Source organism: Crassostrea angulata, chromosome 1, assembly GCF_025612915.1.
Source record: "Crassostrea angulata isolate pt1a10 chromosome 1, ASM2561291v2, whole genome shotgun sequence".
Classification (NCBI taxonomy): Eukaryota; Metazoa; Mollusca; class Bivalvia; order Ostreida; family Ostreidae; genus Magallana; species Magallana angulata.
Genome location: NC_069111.1, coordinates 49,088,688 through 49,110,653, shown reverse-complemented (window position 1 = coordinate 49,110,653; position 21,966 = coordinate 49,088,688). Strand labels below are relative to the sequence as shown.

The 21,966-nt window shown below is 34.4% G+C and overlaps 3 protein-coding genes across 5 annotated transcripts in view; 1 reads left to right on the top strand and 2 right to left on the bottom strand.

The window, feature by feature from the left end:
• The window catches only part of LOC128172206 (lipoxygenase homology domain-containing protein 1-like), a 33,003-nt gene extending 19,254 nt beyond the window's left edge, over positions 1-13,749 (top strand). For 2 of the 3 annotated variants that reach the window (XM_052838085.1, XM_052838024.1), the window contains 22 exons: positions 23-168; positions 387-491; positions 628-736; positions 871-1,055; positions 1,280-1,458; positions 1,742-1,858; positions 2,084-2,110; positions 2,760-2,922; positions 3,159-3,313; positions 3,497-3,709; positions 3,927-4,095; positions 5,211-5,419; positions 5,721-5,910; positions 6,291-6,451; positions 6,549-6,635; positions 6,745-6,877; positions 7,468-7,698; positions 10,360-10,533; positions 10,779-10,914; positions 11,033-11,316; positions 11,628-11,819; positions 11,948-13,749. In XM_052838085.1, the coding sequence (XP_052694045.1) occupies positions 23-168; positions 387-491; positions 628-736; positions 871-1,055; positions 1,280-1,458; positions 1,742-1,858; positions 2,084-2,110; positions 2,760-2,922; positions 3,159-3,313; positions 3,497-3,709; positions 3,927-4,095; positions 5,211-5,419; positions 5,721-5,910; positions 6,291-6,451; positions 6,549-6,635; positions 6,745-6,877; positions 7,468-7,698; positions 10,360-10,533; positions 10,779-10,914; positions 11,033-11,316; positions 11,628-11,819; positions 11,948-12,129 (3,547 nt within the window). In that variant the 3' untranslated portion in view covers positions 12,130-13,749. The remainder of the gene's footprint in view (positions 1-22; positions 169-386; positions 492-627; positions 737-870; positions 1,056-1,279; positions 1,459-1,741; positions 1,859-2,083; positions 2,111-2,759; positions 2,923-3,158; positions 3,314-3,496; positions 3,710-3,926; positions 4,096-5,210; positions 5,420-5,720; positions 5,911-6,290; positions 6,452-6,548; positions 6,636-6,744; positions 6,878-7,467; positions 7,699-10,359; positions 10,534-10,778; positions 10,915-11,032; positions 11,317-11,627; positions 11,820-11,947) is intronic. The other variant, XM_052838152.1, reaches the window with a different exon arrangement.
• Positions 13,750-14,564: 815 nt separating this feature from the next.
• LOC128172607 (tetraspanin-9-like) lies at positions 14,565-17,736 on the bottom strand. Its single transcript, XM_052838415.1, has 8 exons — positions 17,592-17,736; positions 17,309-17,358; positions 16,830-17,021; positions 16,591-16,665; positions 16,396-16,479; positions 15,730-15,864; positions 15,363-15,446; positions 14,565-15,246 (listed from the first exon to the last, which is right to left on the bottom strand). The coding sequence occupies exons 1-8, from the start codon at positions 17,611-17,613 to the stop codon at positions 15,190-15,192; spliced, it is 699 nt and encodes a 232-aa protein (XP_052694375.1). The 5' UTR covers positions 17,614-17,736; the 3' UTR covers positions 14,565-15,189.
• A 110-nt stretch (positions 17,737-17,846) lies between these two features.
• Positions 17,847-19,026, bottom strand: LOC128172524 (uncharacterized). The gene is made up of 2 exons (XM_052838316.1): positions 18,221-19,026; positions 17,847-17,933 (listed from the first exon to the last, which is right to left on the bottom strand). The coding sequence occupies exons 1-2, from the start codon at positions 19,024-19,026 to the stop codon at positions 17,924-17,926; spliced, it is 816 nt and encodes a 271-aa protein (XP_052694276.1). The 3' UTR covers positions 17,847-17,923.
• Positions 19,027-21,966: the final 2,940 nt, after the last annotated feature.

Sequence of the window (21,966 nt, the reverse complement as noted above, 5' to 3'; positions counted from 1 at the left end):
AAAACTATTGAACTGTTTGTAGATACTACTTCCTTTGTCAGCGCTGGTTGGCCAAAAACAAGGACGATGGACAAATCTGTAGAGAACTGGTACCCGTGGATAAATCTGTGCTCAAGAAACTCGAGCGAGAGGACTCGGCCAGAATGGAGGTCGCCCTGGAAACCAAAGGTCAGTTCTGATGTAATCAAAAAGGTTAAATTATACAAATACAATACAATAAAAACATATTAATGATCAGTTGAGTCACTGAACAATTTCATCATTTTATCTGGGAAATAGTTTTTAGAAATTAAATACTATATGTGCTTTACTTTTGTTCCTTCTGTTAAAATGATAAACTGTGTTGAATTTATTATCTATTTATTATTTTAACCTTGACCTCTCAGCTGCTATGACGACCTACCATGTCCATGTGATCACCGGCACAGAGTTTGGATCTGGCACGAATGCCAATGTGTTTGTCAAGCTTTACGGAGATAAGGACCATACAGGTATGTTCCCAGGAAATTTATTCCCAATACATTATTGAAGGCTTTAAAAAATAATGACAAACCATACCACACCAGTGTGTTTTTCATTGGAAAAGAAGAATATGAATCAAACAAAGATGCAATCTACATTTTACAGACAAGATTCCGCTAAAGTCATCCCTGACGTATTCTGACAAGTTTGAGGCAGGACATGATGATGAGTTTGTGTTAGAAGTTGTGAACATTGGAGAACTGGAAAAGATTGTGTAAGTATACAGAATGCATGGAGTAAAGGACAGTCAAATTTGGAATACATATATATGAACATCTTTATGAGATAAATTTCTTTTTTTTTTTTAAATGTACAAATTATTTGAGAACTTGATCTTGTTTGACTTAGCATAAGCCATGATGACTCTGGGTTCCGCTCCGACTGGTTCTTGGATAAGGTCATCATTGATTGTCCTTCCCTCGGGAAATCCTGGACATTTCCCTGCAACCGGTGGCTGGCCAAGGGAAAAGACGACGGGAAAATTGAAAGGGAACTGTTTCCTCAGAATCTGGAAACTGAGGAGTACACTCCATGTAAGAATTGGACTTATTTGTTGTTGGATGATTTATATAACGCTCTCCTTTTTTTACTTAGTACATTCATTGAAATCTACATGTACTGTCATTTCAGTGCCCGTAGTTTATATTTATTTTTGGTAACATTAAGATATGACAATATAACATGTCAATGTATCTTTTTTCAATGGTCATGGAATCAGTAATTGCTGAAATATTTTACTTTTTATTCTGAATTTCAGGCATTCCATATGAAATTAGAACTTACACCAGTGACAAATCTGGAGCTGATACAAGCGCTGATGTGTACGTCCAGTTGTTTGGTAAAGACATGCAGTGTACACAGCAAAAGTCCCTGTGTACAAAACAGGAGAGGTCAGGAAAGTTCAAGAAAGGTCAAGTGGATGTGTTTGTTGTGGAGGTATGTAGATCCAGAACAAGCAAGGGAAAGATAACTCTTTTATTTGTAACTACATATTACAAAGAAAAATTAAACATTGTGGGTACTTGTATATATATTTTTTGCAAACAATCACACTGTGGTTCAGATTTTGCAGCATTAATTCATTTAGAGAATATCAAAGGAATGCAATTTAGATAAATTAATGTTTTTGAAATATTTACCTATACATGTATAAACATTTATGTACATGAAATGTTACAATCAGATGTGTAACATATGCGTCATACATGTTTCCTTTTAGCTGGAAGATGTCGGAGATCTGACCAAGTTAAGAATTGGTCATGACAATGCTGGACTGTTTGCCGGCTGGCATCTGGAGAAGGTTGAGGTTCGAACCCTCAACAGTGCCTCAGGAAAGGTAAGAGCTCTAAAAGCGGTATTGTTCATGTATTAAAGTACCGAAAGGATTTTAGGGTACAGGAAATAATTACCGTATGACAGATAATGCTATGAACAAAGATGTCACTGCACAAAGAGGATTTTACTCAGAGATCTTATGATGATTATAATTAATTAAACAGCTAGAATGAGAGTGTTACCAATCTTTGCCTAATATTAAATGATAGAATTTGATTTTATGAAGGGATCACGTAGGACAAAAGTATCTCAGGTTTGTTGGCGCACCTGTTGTAGGAATTCTGTCACTTGACTTTTATTTCTCTTGACAAAATGTTGTTTTCTTAATCTTAAATTTCTTGCATTGTGTAGCAATTTAGTTCACAATACAGACTCTTACCCTATTATGACAGCACTGTATTAACCTTCTATTTCAGAAGCCAATGTTTGTGTAAACTCTCAATAGTTTCTGTTCAAAAACTTTTTCCCCATTATTTTTTGCTTAAAAACTTAATTAATTTGACTTCATTTTATTTATTTTTTTTCATGATGTCTTTGGTTCATTTTTCTCAAAACTTGAACACCCTGTATTTTTGGAGTGTTCTGTAGTGATCGTGTTATATATGTCTACAGTCTCTACCAATAGTGAAGTCATATATTAATCAACACAACATGTACAAACCATAGTGTTAGTACATATCAATTCTAATTTAGAATACTAACAATTCAATGTACAAGCACTGGTTTCATTGAGCTTAAAGGTTACTCTGTTTCAAATTCTAAAAAAAATAGCTTATTTTGAGATTTAATTCTTATTTTACTGATAGGTTACCATAATATGAATGGAGAATACATTAGAATGTTCAATAAAATTATCTAATAATATTGAGGGAATTTTAAACAATGAACTTTCCTTTGAACAGGGATCTAAACTATATGTCTTCCCGTGTAACCGCTGGCTTGCCCGTGACGAAGATGACAAGGAAATTGTGCGAGAATTGTTACCTGAAAAGATTATCAAAGAAACCATCCGTAAAGACGGGGAAGTGGAAAAGAAAGAAGTGAAGGTCAAGGACAAGCTTCAGAGTGAGTGGAGAAATCCGAGTCTTACTCCAATGGATATCTCACTACATTTTGATCAAGATCCGAGTAGAACCACTGCACATTGAATTTGGAGCAGATTATTTTTCTGTGTTTCAATTCAGATCATTTTGAAACTAGTACTGAAAGATTTACTGTGTACATGTAATTCATCTACTAAGGTTAATCTAAATTTGATACACATTGAACAGTGCTTATATGTGGTTATGTTGATATTGCAGTGAAGGTATACACCGTCAATGTGAAAACAGGCGACGTCTTCCGAGGAGGAACAGATGCCAACGTCTTCATCAACATTTATGGAGAATTTGGCAACACGGGGGAAAGAAAACTAGCCCATTCTGAGACTCACATGGACAAATTTGAAAGAAATCATGTAAGTTCAATAATTTATTGATAAGAACAAGATACAGGTTTTCATTTAAAGTGTGTTATATAGTGTATCAATTTTATTCATTATTTTCTCCTCTTCAGAGTTTAAGGACGAAAAAATACTTTGCAATTCAAACTCTATTTCAAACAGTTTCATTAAAATGATCTTCTTCCTTTTCTCTTCCAGATTGATGTTTTCAAGGTGGAGGCAGCTGATCTAGGAAAAATCTACAGAGTCAAAATTTGGCATGACAACAAAAATCTAGATCCATCTTGGAACTTGGACTATGTGGAGGTGATAGATGTCGCTGATAGCAACAAGTCGTACATGTTCCACTGCGAAAGATGGCTGTCAAAGTCCAAGGATGACTGCAAGATCGAGAGGTCACTGTATGTCAAGGTAAGATTAAGGGTCAAGGTCAAATGCAATCAGACTTCAGTGCATTGAAAATTGTGAATGGATAATTATTATAATGAAAGAGGCCATGATAAGTTAAACAAAAGTGATACATTTTTTAATAAGTACATGTACTTGAAATAATAGTTGAAATCTTCAAGTTTTATAGGTATCAATGTTCTGTACATCTGAGTTTAAATACTCTATATTCCTCTGTTAGGGATATGACGGTGAAATGGGCTCTAGTACAGGGACTCTCAAGTCAACTCGCTTTGGGGGATCAGTGGCCAGCTTAGAGTCGAGCATTGATCCATTCTCCAAGAGTCCCCGTGTCAAGCGGAAACAACTGATGCAAGAGGAAGAGATGGACAATCTGTCCAGGCTAGAACGTAAGCTACAAGTCCATAGTCTGGGCTGTGATGCTTGAACACAAGTTACAAGTCCAAAGTCTGGGTTGTGATGCTAGAACGTAAGTTACAAGTCCAAAGTCTGGGCTGTGATGCTTGAACCCAAGTTACAAGTCCAAAGTCTGGACTGTGATGCTAGAACATAAGTTACAAGTCCAAAGTCTGGGCTGTGATGCTTGAACACAAGTTACAAGTCCAAAGTCTGGACTGTGATGCTTGAACACAAGTTACAAGTCCAAAGTCTGGGTTGTGATGCTAGAACGTAAGTTACAAGTCCAAAGTCTGGGCTGTGATGCTAGAACGTAAGTTACAAGTCCAAAGTCTGGGCTGTGATGCTAGAACGTAAGTTACAAGTCCAAAGTCTAGGCTGTGATGCTAGAACGTAAGTTACAAGTCCAAAGTCTGGGCTGTGATGCTAGAACATAAGTTACAAGTCCAAAGTCTGGGCTGTGATGCTAGAACATAAGTTACAAGTCCAAAGTCTGGGCTGTGATGCTAGAACGTAAATTACAAGTCCAAAGTCTGGGCTGTGATGCTAGATCTTAAATTACAAGTCTAAAGTCTGGGCCGTGATGCTAGAACGTAAGTTAGCAGTCCAACATCTTTGATGTAATATGTCAGGCATATACATCTACATATTTACAAAGACTTGACTTGTATTAAGATCAGTACAAATCCACATGATATTATCTTGAACTATATAAGTAATTAGAACATAACCCACTTTTTCATCCAATCAGCAGTCGCTAAGTATTCTATTAAGTGATGCCTTTAAGAATTTCTCTAAGTTCACATCGATGTCACATTTTCAAAATAAAGAGATAATATTTGAATAGTGTGGAACTTCTGATCCGCAAATGAAAAAGTGGGTTATGTTTTAAGAAAGTTAGATCATATTGAGTAAAATTTATGCGATTAAGAAGAGGCTTGGTCGGTTCACTCCCTCCGCCCCCTTCTTAATCGCATAAATTTTACTTACCTGTAATATGATCTAACTATTACATAGTATTTTTCTTAGACATATGTCATGAAATCAGTAATTTACTCGGTAATCTGTAAATATTTGTACTAATTTTAATTATCATTTTTTGATTCAGAAATTCCTTATAGTGTTAAGATCTGGACCGGGGAAGGAGAGGATAATGGTACAGATGCCAATGTGTGGATAGTTATTTTTGGAACCAAGAAGTTACACACAGGGACCCAGTATCTAGAGTTTGCTCAGAGTGGGGACAAGTTTGAGCCAGGATCAGTGAAGACCTTCTCATTTGATGCACCAGATGTTAATGAAGTGAAGAGAATTAAGGTAAAGACTGTGGGTTATGCTGTACTTTAGATGAGTTTGCAATCGTGTATTTATAAAGTTGGAAATCACACCCTGTTTTTAGCTGGATTAAGACTTAAAATTTTTGTTTCAAACTCAACGTCTTTTCTTAGTTATATTTTGATAAGTCCTTAACTTTTTTCTTCAATGAATATATAATCATTTGACCTAGAATAAATGAATAACATGAAATGAAATTAGGATTAATTGGAGACGGTATGACTTCATTTTAAGTAATTAGCCTACTGACCATTAATTGACTGTAATTTTTACTCTTCCACAGCTTGGACATGATGGCACCGCCCCTGGTAGTGGTTGGTTTGTTAAACAGGTCAGCGTGGACATGCCCACTAAAGGCAAGAACTTCCTGTTCTCATGTGGCCAGTGGCTGGCAAGGGATAAGAGTGATGGAAGGACGGAGCGGACATTCTCATTGGACGAAGGAATGAGCTCCATTACCTCTTATAGACCAAGTAAGTGTTCTCATTAAGGTGTTTGGGTAGGACGTGCATAATGAAATAAATTTTCTAACACTTAATGACATTTGATTGCATTGTTAAATTTCAGTGATCATATTTTAGGAGTGTTAGAACATTAAAGTACCGGTAGTAAGAATATTGGTAAAATGAGAGAGAGAGAGAGAGAGAGAGAGAGAGAGAGAGAGAGAGAGGAGAGAGAGAGAGAGAGAGAGAGAGAGAGAGAGAGAGAGAGAGAGAGCACTTGCAAATGTAAATAAATCTGAAGGTTTCTAGCATATTAAAATTTCATTGTTTTAATATATGGAATGGGAATGAAAAAGAAATGGGAATTGGCCAATTCTACCACAAATTTGAAATATAAATTGGTTTTCCAGAGGTTACATATGAGTGCACAGTGGTGACCGGTGATGTGGATCATGCGGGGACAGACATGAAGATCATGCTCTCCGCTTCAGGCGATAAAGGAACCACAACTCCGGTGGAACTTGAAAAAGCCTCTGATAGATTTGAAAGAGCCAGGGAGGATAACATAAGAGTAGGCTGCAATTACAGCTATTTCAAATGGCTAAGAGATGGTTTAAATATAAATGTTGATGTGTATATTTATTGAATTTTTTTATTGTTTGTTATAGCTTGAGTTGGAAGATGTAGGAGCCTTAAAGAAAATCCGTGTGGAAACATCGGCCAGTGGAAGCCGCCAGAGCTGGTTCTTAGAAAGGGTAGGAATGCTTTCTTTGTTTAGGTTTCTACACAATATGATTCATTGCATAATCAAAATAGTGTAAGATATTATGTGTACATAGTTAGATTGTTTATATTTGTTTTCAGATTGATATGTTCAACACTGCCACTGGTGTGAAGTATAAATTTGAGTGCAACCAGTGGTTTGGAAAGAAGAGTGAAGATAAAAAATACTGGAGAGACATTCCAGCCACCAAGCGAGGCAAAGAGGTCATTTCTAGTAAGTATATATGGGCACACATCACCCAATGAATGGACGACTGTCAATATTGCTTAAATAGTATTCATTGGAAATGTGTGATGAATCAAATTATAAAACTCAAAAGTGTAAGGTATTCAAGTGAATTAATTTTATTTAAGATTTGAATAAAGTTAATAATTAAAATTCCTTTATGATATTTACAGAACAATCATGAAATACTTGAGTATGTGGTTGATTTAAATGTTTTTTTTAATTTGAAGCTTCTGCTTATGATAGAACCATTTTAACAAGAGCTTGGACTTTGGGTAGTTGTGTCAAACAGCAATGTGATGAAGACCTGTCTATTTCTATTCTTGCTACTTAGCCATGGCTCTTTGAAATCAATAAGATTGGTCTGGCTTTTGAGCTAAGACTACACATTTTGTACTTTAACTCAAAACCAGCTTCATTTTTAACTTGTTTTGATACAAGAAATAGTTATGTCCTACCGAAAGTCCAAGGTCTTGTTAAAATGGTTCTAAATGAATGGGCTGAATGATTTAGATTATCAGATACGAGATGTTGATGTATTTAGATCTTCATTATCAATTCCCCTATTTTATTTCCAGGAACAACGTACAAGATCTCTGTGAAGACCTCCAATGTACCTGGGGCTGGCACGGACGCCAATGTGTACGTCATTCTTTTCGGCTCAAACGGTGACACTGGAGAACTCCATCTGAAGAAATCGGAGACCAACAAGAGTCCGTTTGAAAATGATCAGCTGGATGTGTTTACGCACAATGACATGCTGAGTATTGGGGAGATGTCAAAGTGCCGGGTGTGGCATGACAATAAAGGTATGTGGAATATCGTGCACATTATTTCCCAGAAATAATGATCCTTAATCTTTTCCTCTATATTAACTTTAATTTATTTATTTCTCTTTGATCAGAGTTTTTCCCCTTTGCATGTATTTCTTTGAAAAATAATGAACTTTTCTCACATTTTGTACAGTACCATATTTACAATACTTGTACTCACTGTCCGTGGTTTTCTTTAATTCCCTACTTTGGTAAATTACATGTAATATTGTGTACCGTTAATCTGCATGTTTTGACTGATTCGTTGATGTACTAATTTTTGATGTACTAATTTTCCTTTCTTTTCCTTTTCTTTCTAAGAACTTCTAGGTAACTATAAGTCTTTCTAGATCTTGTACTTTGGCTTTCTACTACAAACTTTATATAGCTACCCTAGTATTATTTGATCATGTTTTCTTATTGTAGTACAATAAAACTGCCTATAAAGATGTTCTAATTTAGTGGTTTATGCATATAATACATGTAAAGTATTTTAAAATTGACCCTGACTAGAAATGCATGGGTTCTAGGAGTATTCGGTACAGAGAGTGAAGTTTACTTGTATACGAAGAAAGATCTGCTCATAATATTGACAGTACTAAGTACATGTACTTACAATGTTCATAACATTGACAGTACTAAGTACATGTACTTACAATGTTCATAACATTGACAGTACTAAGTACATGTACTTACCAGGGATGGGGTCAATTACAATGGAAAGTAATTAATTAAATTACAATTACTTGCTTAAATTCTTCAATTAAATTACCATTACCATTACAAGAGTTTTCAAATGTAATTAATTAAATTACAATTACTTTGCAGATGTAATTAATTAAATTACAAATTACATTTTCATCATTTACTAAAACCATGATTTATATACAACACATAAACATTATAATAACGAGGTATTTTTATAATATGAATAAAATTTCCTCATATATAATCAAAATGATTTCACTGTTTGAGAATTTGCTAACTATTCTGATAATTTGTTACAATTTTTGGAAAGAAAAAATATAAATATGGTTTTTATTGTTTATGTTAAAACGCAGGTACTGGTAGTCACAATGTGGAGGTGTCCTATACACCCTGATATTCAATAAACATTTAAAAGTCATATCCCTTAACTTACACCTACCATGTCAACTAAAGTATTTCTTGCATGCAAAACTATTATATATAAACTTTCTCCTTTGCATTTTTATACACTATTTTTTTTCTTTGTAAATACAATGCCAAAGTACAGGTTAATCTCAGGTAGAGGGCGGACTATACACATGTAATTGTTATCAAAACACAATTCACACCTGTTGTTCTCTACCTAATTATCAAAATGTTAGCAAATAAGGGAACACACCCTGTGGACATGTTAGGCATCAAAAACTTATACCCATTTGAAGCCATGCATTTTAGCTCTGTGTATTTTAGGCTATCAAACACAAAGCATGACTTGATAGTTTATATAATTTCGATAACACTGATTTTGTTTGTGAATTAAACACTGATGTTTTAAACTAACTCAATGATAATTGACACACTAATTATTCTAATAAGAAGGGAAATAAGTATTTTTTAAGAAAAAAGAGATCAAACAAATCATCAAATACATGTACTTAATTAAATTTGGGAAACTTATCATTAAATATTGAATCACTGAAAAAATCCATTTTGAAAAATATCTAGTATGATACATGTATATATAATAATATTTCCATGCTTTTTAACTACTCTTCGAACTAGACCTAATGTACCATTTTGTGGGGCAAAATGGGTAGTGGACAGCTTCATATTTCTATGTACATCAGTGTGTAATTGAAAGTAATTGAAAAGTAATTGGAATTACATGCCTTTTTTGAAAGTAATTAATTAAATTACCATTACATGTAATTGAAAATGTGGCCAATTACACATTACTTCCAATTACATCAAAATTTGTAATTAATTACACTCAATTACCATTACAAATTACCATTACCCCATCCCTGGTACTTACAATGTTCATAACATTGACAGTACTAAGTACATGTACTTACAATGTTCATAACATTGACAGTACTTACAATAGTTCTGATATATGTTATTCTTGTCTATGTTACCTTTGTTTAAAACTCCTTGTTGAAGTCTTTTGTAATTGAGTGCATTAGATAAGTTGCCTTGCCCTCAGTGTGTGTGAATTGTTATTTACTGTTTGTTTTAGTATTACAGTTTTTTTTTAGTGCTATACAAATTATATACACTCTGCACTAAACTATGAATATGTAAAAGTTGTTCAAAACTGGCAATTTAATTCTCTTGAAAGGTAAAGCAAGGTATTCAATGTATATTATGTTCCATGAGCTTACACTTTCATACTGTATACAGTTACAAGTATCTGCTTCTGCTTAGTATAACAACATTATACATACAATGCAACACTGCTATCACACAAAAGTCATCGTTAAAAGTCATTAGGCAAGTAAAACTTTTTATGTACATATATATAGTATTTTATTTCCCCCTTCCTTTTCAAAAGAAGAACTGTAATTGTTTGAATTACATGCCAAGGATATTTTTTTGTCTACCTTGAATATGTGGAAGGCATTTTCAAAAGTTTATAAATGTTTAATAATATTATATAAAGTAACATAGTATTTCTTGAATTTCCTGTAGGTTTTGGAGCTGCCTGGCATTTAGACTACATAGAAGTGGAGGACATGTCCAGCAGGAAGAAGTACACGTTCCATTGCGGGAAATGGCTGTCCAAAAAGGAGGACGACAAACAGATTGTAAGGGAGCTGACCTGTGCCACACGACCCCTGACCCCAGGGGGGCAGGATGAAACTGGTGGGTGTATGAAGCCGTTTGTTTAAAAATAGTTAAAAACTATCTGAATGTTTGCGCAGTAAATAAGATGGAATGAGAAGATGCTTCTCCAACAAGTTCAGGATTTTGTATTTGTATAATTATATAGAATTGAATTATAAAACCCATTAGTTCTTCATATCACAATCCCCCCCCCCCTTCCGGAGAAAAAATGTGAATAAAATCCCTAAATTAGAGACATAATTGTTTGGCTCCTGTCATTTTAGTTTATGAAATTGAGGTGAAGACAGCTGACAAAGAGAAGGCCAGCACTGTACACAATGGCTGGCTGATTATCAAGGGCAAGAAAGGAGAAACCAAAATGAAGATGAAGAACAGTGCCAGGGATAAAATACTCAGAAGGTATACTGACTTAATGACCCATGGAAAAAGTCATCAACTACAACACAATGTTTGTAAGGATGAAGATAATACTGATTTAAAGGATATTTTGTTAATACCAACTCCTTTGTTTTTTCAGAGGTGACACCAACTCCTTCAGCCATAGCTGTAAGAACCTGGGCAAGATACAGAAGGTGATCGTGGGGGCGTACGAGCGAGAGGACAAGCCTCTTCAGGACCTGGAAGGCAAGGACGCCATGTGGTACTGTTACCAGGTCTCCGTCACGGACACCAGCACCGGGGACAAGTACGTGTTCCCGTGCAAGGACTGGGTCGAGATCGGGTCATCTCCATTCAAGCGTAGCATGGGCAAAGAACTGGAGCTTAAGGATGTGGAGCAGAGCCAGGTGTCTGTTGTGAGAAGTAAGTGTAGGAATGAGCCACTCAAGTGTATGACAGGGAGATTAAAGTGTATGACAGGGGCATTCAAGTGTATGACTGGGGAATTCAAGTGTTTAACTGGGGTATTCAAGTGTATGACTGGGGAATTCAAGTATATGACAGGGGTGTTCAAGTGTATTACTGGGGGATTCAAGAGTATTCTGTTGTTTGAGTCACAACTTGAAACAGTCTTGAATTCTCAGGTTTTTTTCAGTGATGACTTACCTGTGTATGTTGTACTAATCATTAAATCTCCAAAAAGTATACCTAATATTAAAAATTTTACATTACAGGTCTTGCCTCTGTGAAGTATCAGATTGTAGTCTATACAGGAGATGTGTTTGGTGCTGGAACAAATGCCAATGTGTACCTAACAATTTACGGAGCCAATGGGGACTCAGGAAAGCGAGTTCTGGAGCAGAGCTGGAGGGATCTCTTCGAGCGAAACCAAATCGACAAATTTGAGATTGAATGTCTTGATCTAGGTAAATTGACAATTTGATACAAATTTATTTTATTCTAGATTAAAAGAATAGTATAGCAGGCAATTTTTTAAAAACTTATTGTCTTGTTGCTTGGATTTACATGTACACATATTGCTTTTGTCATTCAGGAGAAATTGAAAAAGTTCGAATCGAGCATGACAACAAGAATTTCCGACCTGCCTGGTTCCTGGATAAAGTGGAGGTTATCAACCTGGGAACAAACGAGAAGAAAACTTTCCCATGTAAGCAGTGGCTTGATAAAGACCGAGGGGATGGAGCCATTTCTAGAGAACTACTTCCTGTTGACTGAGCCAGTTTAGCAGTTACTCCCCCTCTAACATTTCCAAATCATTTGGACTTTTTCCAGCAATTGTTTGAAAAGACATTTTGTTATGAATGAGCATGAATATCAACTAATCTACTGACACAAACTGCATAAATGTTTGCAGAAGTATTTAGTAATGAACATGATGAATGAAACATTAATATACTCATGAACCAATTAAATCAAAATGGACCTTTTCATTCCAACGAAAAACCAGGGACGTATATATTTCTCTGGAAAAACCTATTTATGGAATTTTTAGACCTTAGTGATAGCAATATTGAATGATAAATATTGTTATATGAACCAGGATGTTATATATTTATAGTTATATCGCTGTATATTTAAGAGCACAAAGTTTTATATGACTTTTTGAATATTTTTTTATGAGTGAAAGGCTGTGCTTATACTTTTGCGAATTTTACACGAGAAACAAGAATATTTTATTTGATTTAATATTTTAGATCAAGTTTGTATATTTTACTTTAATTTTCTATCCAATTGTATTCCGTCTGTCAGAAGGGCATTCCATTTGACTGGTTCCCGTCTTTTTTTTTTAATGCGTATTACAATTACTGGTACCCTTGTCCTTCTGTTTTACATTCCTACCAAGCTGTGATAAAATACATACAGGTATTGTGGTATATGTCTTGTGGAGTCCCTGTTCTGTAGTCTCTGTTTTAGATACTGTAGCTTCGTTTTATTGTGAACTTTGACCTGGTTATGTTTGTGCCTTTATATTTGAAATCTAATGCCCTAGTTTTCTTCTTGTTACTGCTGGGAAAGATTTTTTTCATTGATGTTTTATGTGCATTTCATTACATTTTCACTATTTGTCCTATAATGTCCTTGTGAATGTACCGGTATGTATGATAAAAAGACTGAAAATTTTTACTCTGTCTTAATCAATTGTATAATCGCTTGCTGCATTCTTGCATCAAATCATTTCAAAGCTATACAATAATTGATATTCTGACACAAGTCTTGTGGACGGTTAAATCTGCATGGAACGAATTTTCTGCTGTTTACATAGGAATGTTCTGTGTTGTTTAAGCAGACCTCAGAAGATTTAGTACTGTAGATCTGGCAATAGATTTTAAATCTCTTGAAAACTTATTTCTATATACACTATAGTTTGGTGTTTGTGCATGTATATAAATCTTATAGATTCTATGATTATGAATTGTTTATTTATTATCTAGTCATATTGTCTACGTAATTTATTAGTTACTTAAATTTGTTTGTGACCATCAATAATACAATAATATAAATAATATTTGCCAGACTTGTATATATATATAGAATAGGATTAACGAAGGTTAGAATCCATGTTTGAACTGATTATTAAATTGCTTTATCAATATTTATATGATATTTATGTACAATATGCTGTATATAATTGTAGTTTATGAAAATGCTTGACGAGACATTTTAATGGTGAAAACACTGGTTCATATCTTCACGCTGTTCTGTTAACAAGATTTTAGACTTTAATGAACTATCATTTATCGCTTAGTGCCATGGATGCAGAGTAGTCAAAGAGTCATGGTGTACTGGTGAATTCTGAATAATATTCTTACAGAATAAAAAATACTTGAAAATGCACTATCTTATATTTTTTCTGCGTGTTATCAGTTGTAAAATCAAATGTGTTGCCCTGAATGAAAAATGTTAAAATTGAAAAATTGAGGAATTTTGACATCAGTTGATAAGTTTCGGCAGTTTTTATTTAATTCTTAACTATCAGTCGCTGGCATTTTCAGTTCTTTACATGTACGAGGAAATCAACTAGTCAATGAAAACATTTTGATGTGGAAGGTTATTTTATTTATTCCAAATATCAATTCAGTGTAGAATGAATGAACTATTTTTTTTTCAATAATATTGGAATGAAACTTGTGTATCAGGTCAGCTAATCTTGGAAATGATACTGGATTCTGTCCAGAAAATAAAGGGAGCCAGTCATCTACATTAGGTTTTATCTTCAGTGGGACTCCCCTTGGTTTTTTGTTGAGTTTTATTTAAGTGTAGCACATTATTTTGATTTGAATTGGTATGAAAATATAATTAGCATGAACAATGTGTTACAACCGAGTCCGATTAAATTAATTCTTATTAATAATAAAAAAAATATTAGTGACTTATAAGGTCAAGTTTATGTGCACTGGGTTATGTCCCTTGGGAGCACAATATTCTGGACTTTGAACTAGCAGTTGCAGTGTGAAGCCTCCTTCCAAAACATTTCATTAATTTACTAAATGCTCATCTACTGAATCTGAGATATTCATGCATACATATGCACATGTATTATCTAGATCTTCACTGAAATCATTGATTTATCTTCATGTTGAAAAACAAATTCTACAGTCAAGCACATGGAGTCAATGAATACCAGTTCAAATAAAAACTTAATTCATAAATATCAAATCAGCTTTTATTATGCAAAATATAAATTTATCATTTGTCATATATCATAATATACACATAAATTTAGGCAACACAAAATATTATTCCAAGTTGTGTAAAAGGCTACACTATAAAAACAACTGTAAAAAGTAAGTTCTCCAGTCCCTATCATACATTGATGTGAACTTTTCATACATCAGTTACATTACTTCCATGGAAAAAAATAAAACCTAGAAAAAGGTAGCGATAAAGTGTTTTTTAAACTTCCAAAATCTATCAAAGGTGTTTAGGCAAACACAATATTGAATAAACAAAAGAAAACACTTTTTGATTCACAAGTGTTGATCTTCCACATGTACAATATATGCAAGTTTTGCAAAAATATCTTGCATGTAAATGAATATCCAGTTCAAGAGTTTGAGATTCATTGAAAGCATTTTATTTCAAATGCTCAGTATAGGATATGATACTTCTATCTACCGGTATAATTCACTCATTGTGTATTCAAATTTGGCTCAGCACTTATACTGTGCACCAAAGAGTTCCTAAATTCGGCTCTTCTTGGTTTTAGTTTACATATTAAGGTGCACCATTAAATCGATCCCTAAATGTCAATAAAACAACACCACGTCTCCACACTCAGCCATTCAACCTCAGGAGAATAATTAGAGCTGCTGTCACAATCAACAACAAAACCTGAAACAAATTGAACGATAAGTACATATTAAATGCACAGCTAAAAAGGGGGATGCCCTTCATTATAAAAGTATCTCTAAGTCAAGAGCAGAGAGTCTGATGAGTCTGATACTTACATGAATGGCCCCGATCACCACACACACAAGTCCCAGGAGTAAGTAGTTCTCCTTCAGCCAGTCCTTGGCATCTTCAACACAACCCTGATAAAAAAAAAATATGATTAAAATATCAATCCTAATATCAAATTCTTCATTTGAAAGAATAATTTCTAGTAAGAATTTTGTTTAATTATTATTTTAATTAAATGTCATTTTTTAATTGCTCCATTGAATAAGAAGTGGAAAAACAGATTCAAGTTATAAGTTCCAAGATAATTTTAAAAAAAATCCTATTGATTAAAATACAAGTACAACCACTGAAGAAAAGTATTACAAAACTTGTGTTCATCAATGTATGAAATGCAGGATTTTAAGAAAAACCTACAATCCTCCAGGCAGCCATTGATCCAGACTCCCCACAATCTGGATATCCACAACAGGAGTCCGGAATAGAAGAGGGAACATTTACATCGTAGACGCCCATCCAATCCGTGTAATTATGAACTCCACAGCATTCATACTGTCAAACAGAAAACAAATTACAATCATAAATATCTACATTGATATCTCTGATATTAATTACCAGATTAAATTATCAAATCTATTGACCAAAGAAGTTCTGTGAATTTGATGTTTATTGAAATACCATACGTATAGGAGTGTAATTTTCGCCCCTCTACATGCAAACAGTTTCACCCAGTCTTATATTTCAGACACAGTTGTTTTTAAAGAGAGATAATATGAGACATTGGAATTCGCCCAGTAACAAATTCACCAACTGACAATGAGGGCGAAAGGGGCTAAAATAAAACAGGAGCAAATTTTTTCCTGTATACAGTAGCTGTATATACAGCCATGCAAATACCAGAATTATTTTGATTTTTGGTAAATGACATATGTTAAAGGGGAGAGGACAATTAAAATTTTTTTTTGTATATAATGTCTTACCTGACTTCAAATAAAAAAACCCCCTCAAATATCACAGTCAAACAACATACATGTACGAATATCTGTAAATGTATATTTTTTTCCTGATCAATTTCAAACTGACCTTTTCTTGCACTGTGTCCCAGGCTATTCTCCTCTTTGTGTCTTTTAGCCCGGTCCTCAAATCCTCCTCAATTATCTCCTCTATCTGTCCAATGGTGAAGAACAAAAGTTTCAATCATTTGTGGCAAGAGAAAAACAAGAAGCCCAACTTCACAGAGAGGATTAAGGCAGTCAATGAATTAATGAATATACTTACTTTGTTTCTGTAAATGTATGCGATAATTCCTGCAGCAATCTCTAGACAGAAGATAATAAGGACCGAGAAAAAGTACTGGAAAAGACCAATAAAAAAACTAAGCAAATTGAGCAAATGATATTTAGTACATTTAATTATTCACACATGAGATATAGGTAAATTACAATATTATTAAGCATGCTAGTGTTTGTGAATGTGTATGAAAGCTAGCATTCTAGGATAAAATATAAAATTCTCACCAAACTGAGAATGAATTTACTCTTCATCCATAGCCCCCAGAATCCTATTAAGGAGACCACCACAACAATGATTCCTGCGGACACACATAAGGCGGTGCCCGTCTCGAATTCACGGCTGTCCAGGAGTTCAGTATACACGGATCGTGAGACCTTCAGGTAAACGCCCACAATGAATACTGCCAGGCCCATCAACTGCAACAAAGGGGGTAATAAATAATTCATTCATGTACATGTAGCTATAGCTTATACATATATTAGATTCACAATTAAAACTCCCAAATGTATATGATGTATATGACTATAAGTTTTCCCTGTTTCCTTAAATTTTAATCTCCCAAACCAATTGCTGGTTAGTTAATTCATTTGGCTAAAATTCCAACAGACATAATTTTTCACTGTTACCGAAATTTCTTTACTGAGAATTTAGATTACAAAATCTGATATGTTCAGTATGGGGAATGGCAATGAATTGCACAAACCAGAAATATTGTGTTGGAAATCCCAAACACGATCTCCTTCACTGGCAATCCTGCAAATAGAATAACCAAAAATTATTCCATATATCATAAGTAAATTTCATACATAGTTCATTAAAAAAAGTGTGAACTGAAAAAATAGAAGCATTCATTTTACTCAACATCTATAGTCAAACGTTTTGGATTGTACTGTCCAGAATATTTAATTTAAGCGCGAAATTAATTACTGTGTCAACGAATTAGACCTATAATAGTTTTTTGATGAAAGTTCATTCAAACATCTTACCTGAACCGCTTTTGTAGCCCATGTTTTCAGGTGTGCCGACACGGTGTTGTGTTTACATGAGCTGTCCTACCGGATCGATCTATTTATAACTAAAACCTGTAGAACAAGTTTTCTTCTGTGTGCTATATATATCAAAAGCGAAGTTTCCGCTCCCGCCAAATTTGAATTCCACTCATGAATACGATGAACAATTTTCTGTATAATGTTAGCTGTTATATCCACAATAAAAAAGTTCTTGAGATGCTTAAAACTCCTCCAAAATCCTATCCCCTTTTAACTCCCTCCGTCTCACCCCTCCCCCTCTCGCTTAACGTTTTTGTTTTTCTGTGTTTTCAGCACCCCCTGAGAAAAAAAACACCAATATTCCAATTATAGATAATCATGTGTACCAAATGCATGTGCAAATCTATATAGAGGGAACCCATAGGGTCTCAACTTCTTAAATTCACATGCTAAAAACTAAAAAGGGTGGTATAGTGACAAGATCACGGTCGCTTTGTTATTTTTTTTAAAGTATAAACAATAACATACTTTGAATCAAGTTGCGTTTGTTGTAGTTAAAATGTTTCGTTATGATTTACATGTCATGAATGAAATGACTCAAATTTTCCATGCATGCATCTACTTACCGCTCAAAAAAGCCAACAAGGGTGCTGGGGTAGTAGTCCTGAACGACTGCTGGGGCAGGACTGAGCCTCGACAAATCTACAGACGACTCAGCACTACTAGCTTCTGCTTCAGGTAATTCAACAGTGGAAGCCAGGAACTCCCCTCTGAATCCAGCCAGTTCCGGCACAATGCTGATTTTGACGCTGGACTTTTCCTCCACTCTAGGCTGGGGTGCGACTTTATTTTTGCCTAATCTCTTTAATCTTTCAAAGAAAGATAATCGAACAGGCTTCGGTGGCGGCTGTTTGGGGGGTGGGCCGGACTCTCTTGCAAGGAATAAATGAGTGACGTCTTTGGCTTTATTGTCTGCTCCTTTGGGAGACTCCTGAACCGACACCATTTTAGATTTTTTGCCTGCTCCGCATGATTTGCCTTCTCCACTTGGGATATGAAGGTCTCGTGCCTTTGTGGCGACATTTTCTATTTTCTGTGGAGATTCTCGAACCTTTTTAGAATGTTTGCCTGCTCCTGGGGGACATTTTCCTCTTCCACTTGGCATTTCACTTTCCGGCTGTGTCTTTGAGGTGTCGTTGTCTTTTTCCCTTAAGAATTCTAGAACTGACATCAAAGACGAACTCGCGGACGATTCCGAATAAACTGCATAATAATCTGTAGGATAAGGTGCCGTAGATGTAGAGGGCTGGCAGTCTGTAATAACAGACGAGAAAGTGTCTATATCTACAACATCTACCTCACTCCTTCTTTGTCGCCTTCTTCCAAAACGACTAAATAAATTAAACATCTTCGAAGATTTTCGCTTTCCCATGTTGATGTCTTAGACTCAATGGTAACTATGACGTCATAATAAAATACGTCATAGTTACATGTATAGCTAGCATTATTTCCCCAAAAGTTTCGCATTTTAGTTCCAATATTTTTTTTTCAATGATTACCTTACATTTTTAAAATTAAGGAATAAATTCAATATTTATTTGTTTTATACGATATAAAATGGTTTGTGGCAGTTTACGCTTTATAAACCGCGAAGCGGTTTATAAAAAAGCGTAAACTGTATCAAACCATTTTATATCGTATAAAACTAATAAATATTGAATTCATTGCTTATAATTTAATTTTTTTACACTTCATTGTAGATAAAAACGATCATTTAACCTTTCAAATGACGTAATATTGTACAAAATTCAAACGTAACGTCAGGCGTATTGATACGTTTTTGACGTTAGTCTTACTATGACGTAGGCAACATTCTTTATACGATATAAAATAATTTTTTAGCCAATCAGAAAGCGCGTTACAACCAGAATTAAATTATTTAATATATGAAAGAAATGTCCTTGTAAAATATGAACTAAAGTGTTTTTCATTAATTATTTTTATATATAAAAAAAAAATCCGTCTCATTAAGTAAACATTACTTGACAAAATTTATTTAATATTAATATCATACGTTTATTCACAACAAAATTTTAAAATTCCACAGTGTCTTCTTTGCAAAATAAATAGATATTCCATTTTTTTTTATACAAACAAAAAAAGTTTTAAATAATTTAGAGCATACGCCATTCTTTAAATAACGTGTTTCTGACACGATAATTCTAGTGAAGCATTCAATTTTTACATTCAATCATATTTTTTACCTTTGAACTCACGGTCTTTAAAAAAAAATCCCTACAAAATACTAAGAAATATAATTATTTTTTAAGACGAAGAATTATATCTCGCGTTGAATGCCCTCTAATTTTAATGTAGTTCATACAAATCCCAAATACACAGACCCAACCTAACAGAAAGTAAACCCCAACTAAACTCTGGGTTTACTTTCTGGGTTTACTCTGGGTTTACTTCGGGTTTACTAGAGTGGACCCAGGGTAAACCCAGAGTAAACCCAAAGTAAACCCAGAGTGGACACAGAGTAAACCCAGTCAGAAGTATACCCCTGAAAGCAGACGCTAACTGTGTATTCGGAATAGACAAAGGATAGGAATTACAGGCAGTAGGATGGTAAGATAAAATACGTCTGCTTTACACTTCAGTGCATACAGTTGACCTCAAAAGCAATTTCAAAGTAAACCCAAAGTAAACCCCGAGTGGACCCAAATTTTCAAAAAGTCAACCCAGAGTAAACCCCAAGTAAACCCAAAAAGTAAACCCGGGGTTCAGTTGGGGTTTACTCTGGTGTTAGGTTGGGTCTGATCGGTACTGTAACTTGAAATCTTAACTGTCATAAACCACGAGAATACGATATCATCCTCGTCACTTGTATAGGTTCATTATATAACCTCTACATAAATGTGTTATTAAACAATAAAATGCTTTCTTTTGTGACTCATGTGTGATATGAAGGTGGCGACATTCTTTATTTAAAAAAAGTGAAAATACCTTACGCGTTAGCGGGTTATCTATTTTTTCCCCCTGCAATGATCGTTACCTTCATAACCCGCATGGAATATGCTGTTGTTTGTGTTTATATCTTTCTTGTGATCAATTTATAACTTACTCGCAAAAGTAAGAAAAATAAATAAAAGTATTTTTAGTGAAAACAGTAGTTGGCCATAAATGAGTTCGCAAAATGGCCCACGTTTACTTTGGTCTCGCCATCACCTAATTTTTTGGACCAACTATTTCTAACAGCAAATTTGAAAGTAAAAATGACTTAGCAGACATATATGGTTCTTTTTATTATATCCTTGGGAGTGAAATACATGTAATCAAAGACTTTTCCTGGTTTAGCGATGTACAGGCTTTGTATTGAATAAAAAGGGAGACTACTCGAAAAGTAAACGATGAATTCGGGTTTCATTTTTTGACCTTTGTACTTGTGTAATCAATACTTTTGCAATGTTTTTAATGATATTAATTTCTGAACGTTATGTATGCCTAAAACTGTGTTGGTACTGTGTTACTGTACCGTGGGCATAGAATTCGTGTTATTTTTGTAAGTAGGCCTAATTTTAACAAACTATAAGCGATTTGTAAAGTGACCGTGACGAACAATGACTGTTAGGCTACAGTACGAAGCTAAGCAGTCTAATTATGATTTTATTAAACACACGAGACTTTAGTCTTGCAGTGCATCAAGCTTTTTGATTCTTGGGACTCTAAAATGATTCAGTCATCTAGCTATGCCCTTATTCAACAACTTTCATTTCGAGTTACGGTTTTATCATTACTCCGGACTTTAGTATTTAAAACTTTACCTTACAGTTTTTGCTGTATATTCCGATCATCCTTCCAGTTTTAGACATTTAATACCCAACATCTGACATCTGTATGACAACTTGGTTCTGTCTTCCCACATTTTCCCCCGTTTGGTGCCATGTTGGTGTGCAGACGATAATTGTTTATCAAAGGGGAATAACTCAAAAAATAACATCGACGAAGGCAGAAAAAAAGTCGGAGAATCATCGGATGATTTTTTAAAATTCTGGTTATCGTAGAAAATTAGCTTTATTTAAACAATAAAATGCTGTCTTTGGTGATTCATTCGGGATATGAAGGTAGCGACATTGCAGAAAAAATACATAACCCGCGTTAGCGGGTTATGTATATTTTTTCTGCAATGATCGCTACCTTCATTACCCGAATGAATCACCAAAGAAAGCATTTTATTGTTTATATTAACATCTTTCTTTTAGCCAATTCATAAATTGATTAGGAAAAGTAAGTAGCATTCACTATATATAAATTACTGTTAATGTACGTAAGTACGTTAACTAAAAGAAACAGCCAAATCGTCTCCTGTTAG